The sequence below is a fragment of the Aplysia californica genome, unplaced genomic scaffold (genome assembly GCF_000002075.1).
Source record: "Aplysia californica isolate F4 #8 unplaced genomic scaffold, AplCal3.0 scaffold00150, whole genome shotgun sequence".
NCBI lineage: Eukaryota > Metazoa > Mollusca > Gastropoda > Aplysiida > Aplysiidae > Aplysia > Aplysia californica.
The window spans coordinates 446,868-450,772 of NW_004797420.1; the positions used below are offsets into that span (position 1 = coordinate 446,868).

The following is a 3,905-nucleotide window of genomic DNA, read 5'->3' on the forward strand; positions in this document are numbered from 1 at the left end:
GCAACCATGATTTTTCACTTAAGTTTCTCTCTATATCTCTTTTTCTATTCTGTTTCTCCAATGTCTGTCAATCTCTCTCTCTCTCTCTCTCTCTCCCTCTCTCTCTCTCTCTCCCTCTCTCTGTGTCTGTCTGTCTGTCTGTCTCTGTCTCTCTCTCAAGTGAGTGAATGAGCAAGTGAAGAATATGCTCATACACTAAAGCATGCACACAATAATGTTAAAGAGGACATTAAAGGGTCTGAAGAGGACTAAAATGGGTATATAAGAGCAGGTAAACCATAATTCATCTCTGATTTATCCTAAATTCAGTGGATAGTGTTGATGTCGAAGGGGAAAAGCTTTGCTCTTTGCCCAAATCGTATCCGACTTCCGCTTTCCTGCTGTGCAAAATCTCAAAGGCACTTGACTTAATACGTTGTAACTCTTTTCAACACTGACATTTATATTTGTGGTGTAGTGAGTAGACACTTCGCATTGGGTGGTTGGCGGGTGCTCTGGTGTTGTTTGCTTCTTCTTTCCTATCAAACATCTATTGTAGTTCTCTCCCCCTTCTTCTGTTTTATGTTTGTTACTCTCTTGTAACACCTCTAATCTTCTGGCGCCCATATGACCTTATATGCAGTTGCGAGCGCTGTAAAACCTCTACTAAAACTTAAACTAGAGACTTCGCTATTGCACTCTGGAAACATTACTTCGAGAGTGGGGACAAATTTTATCGCGTATCTCGCTTTTTCTGTTGGGTGGGGATGAGTATCCCTCCTAAATTATTGAATTGTGTAAATGGGTATGTAATACACCTAAATTTAACTCAACACAACATGCAGGGTATTTTATGATGACCAGCAGCACGGTTCCCCCATTTTTCATGCACTGAAATTGAGATTATTTTATATTATTCTGCTTTTGGAGGGATGTTTACTGTTTTGAACTTTACACTGGCATCTGGCCTTGGCAGGCATGATCTCCTCAACTTACAATTACAATGCTCTTTATTCAAAACACAGCTTTCACAAGGGACATCTTGAGTGTAAATTACCCCTGATTATGGATTCCACACACACTATGACCAGGGGTACATAAACCCCAACAAGTGATGTAGCCTACAGAACATATACGTGTGGTATCAAATATAATATATACTCCTAATCATGAGACTTTAAGTTTGTGTTAAGATGAGAGACCATCTCCAACCTATATATGCATAAATGATCACAAAACCATACTTAATCTTTTCGTCTTTTGACGCAGCGATCTTAAATTCGTCTTTTGACGGAGCGTGGACACAAGAAGTGATAAAATATACCAGCATTCCATAACAAAAATATTCGCACATGATGACATCCTTTATCTCCGGCTCTTAACCTTGCATTTAACTATACTTTGGACATCTCATTCATTCAACATATTATGTTACTGAACAGTAACTAGCTATAGTATTTTTCTACTAAGTAATATAATGCCGCAGCTATTCAGACTCGAGTCGCAATCACTAAGTGTACTCGGTATGAAGCAAACATGCAATTCTACCTTTGCCTTCTTCGGTTTCTATGATCTGGCCAAGGAATTTACAACAAATGGACGCCGACCGTGGTGACCCAGTGCGAACTGTGGTCTTTTCTTTACAAAGGATGATAATGTAATAGTAGGGGCGGGCAGTGGGCAACGGTATGGGAGGGAATATAGATCTATACTATGCTAAAAAAAAAGAGGTAACGTGGTGGGGCAGGCCTGGGGAAGTAAGATGGAGAAAGAAAAAGTTAAAGAGAAAGAGGAATTTTGTAAGAGAGAGAGAGAGAGAGAGAGAGAGGGGGGGGGGGCTGCCTTATAAGGCTGATTTAATACATTATAACGAATTTATCCTTTTGTAGTCGTGAAACGCACTGCAATAGCCTTCCAGTAGTTTAAAAGGAGACTATTCAGACTGGAGTATAGACTTCGCTTACGGTACAACCGGTGATTGCGCACGTGCACTGGAATTTGAGTCTGAATAGCCTCAGGTGGCTGTTCGGACTTGAGTTCGAATGGTCTCTTCGAAGTATTAATTGTCTGTAATATGGGGATAAAGTGTAAAATTCACTTTACTTTGTCCTCATCATCAACCACCAGTGCCAGATCTGCGACAGACATCGGCAACCATGGTTTGTCTCCATTCATTCCTTTGCTCCGATGCTCTCAAAAAAGCTACATTTCCCTGATCTTTCCCTGTTACCCATTTGTTTAGAGGTCTCTATCTAGATCTCTAGATCTAGATCTAATCTAGATATCTAGAAAAGAATCCCGATCTACCTTGCAACTTTGGCGTCATTGTTGGATCGCAATATGTATAAATGATCTAGATCTAGATATCTAGACCTAGAATCTAGATTCCTAGACCTAGATCTAGAGATCTAGAATCTAGATCTAGATCTAGACTTGGACAAAAACAACCCGAAAACAAAATAAAACAACCAATCTAGATCTAGATCTAGATTCTAGATTTAGATTAGATCTAATCTAAATCTATTAAACAAACAATCAAAAACAAAAACAAAACCCGACCGAAATCCCCGACTCTTCGACTTCTCCAAGTTCTACGCTGGTGCTTCTTGAGTGAAGCTGAGGAAATCCCGTAATATTTGTCTGACGTGCATTGTGCTCGTTTCAAGAGGCTCAAAATCATGAAATTCTGAATAGCTTTGCACGACTTTAGTAATACACTTACCTTCGTAGGGTACAGAAGTAAGCATTGAGTAACCATTGAGAACCAGCAGAGGCAACTTATCTACAACTTTAAATCACTGCCGATACGGAAGTGTTGAAAAGTTGAAAGTTTGTACTACTTGTTACGCTCTTCTCTTCCAGAAGTACAAAATAATGCAATGGAAATGTTGACCCACTTGTTGAAAAGCCGAAACCGAAGGGAAGTAACCATAAAATTGAAAGTCTGTATTCTACAAATATAGAGAGTTGTGTCCCTTCTTCTTTATCGAGGTTCTCGGAATGCTTTTTGCCAGTCCGTCCATCCGTCTATCCACCAATCAGTCCGTCCTTTTCTTGTTCATCCTAAAATGACCTTAACAGTCTGTATGTATATAGTCATCTGTCTGCCTGCCTACTGTCTTGAGTATTTGCCTGTTTTGTTTCTAATTAATGAAGTTGATACGTGGGGGGTTGGAGGGCGCCACTGATAGGTCCTCTTCTTCTTTCCATCTGTTGTTTCTGTCTGTCTGTCTTTCTTTTTCCCAGGACTAAATGACTATTATTGTGTCGATGTTCTTCTCTTTGCTCAAAGGAATAAAAAAAATTTGAAATGTGAAACGTAAAGCATGACCTAAATGTTTAACGGAAATATTGTATGTGGCCTCGTCCTCAGGCAATTCGTGGAGCAATGCTTCAAGCCGTTCTCTGCATCCCTCACCGAGCAAGGCATTTACCTGCAGCTCAACAGGGAGACCACCGAGTACATCTCGGACCTACGGACCCAAGCCAACCAGTACGGACCCTTCTCCATCAGTTTGTTCTCCCTTTGTTGATGCTGTTCTTTGTGTGTTTTCTTTTATTATTACACACACATGCGCGCGCGCACCACACACGTACATACACACACACATACACACACATACACACACGCACATACACACACATACACACACACATACACACACATACACACACACACATGCACACACACACACAGACACACACACACACACACACACAGACATACATCTCTCTCTGCCTGGTTCTCTGTGTATAAGGGTTAGACAGGTAAAATCTCTCTCTCGCGTTCTCTCTCTCTCTTTCTTTCTTTCTCCCTCTCTCTCTCTTTCTTTCTCCCTCTCTCTCTCCCTCTCTTTCTTTCTCTCTTTCTCTCTCTTTCTTTCCCTCTCTCTCTCTCTCTCTCTCTCTCTCTCTCTCTCTCTCTC

General features: G+C 40.8%; 2 protein-coding genes across 3 annotated transcripts in view; one reads left to right on the forward strand and one right to left on the reverse strand.

The window, feature by feature from the left end:
• The window catches only part of LOC106011624, a gene marked incomplete in the record, with an annotated part of 30,414 nt that extends 27,623 nt beyond the window's left edge, over positions 1-2,791 (reverse strand). The window contains 1 exon segment of the mRNA XM_035969484.1: positions 2,702-2,791.
• Positions 1-3,905, forward strand: part of LOC101859401 — a 116,817-nt gene that overhangs the window by 90,990 nt on the left and 21,922 nt on the right. For both annotated transcript variants that reach the window (XM_005097234.3, XM_005097235.3), the window contains exon 26: positions 3,353-3,472. In XM_005097234.3, coding sequence (XP_005097291.1) covers positions 3,353-3,472 — 120 coding nt within the window. The remainder of the gene's footprint in view (positions 1-3,352; positions 3,473-3,905) is intronic.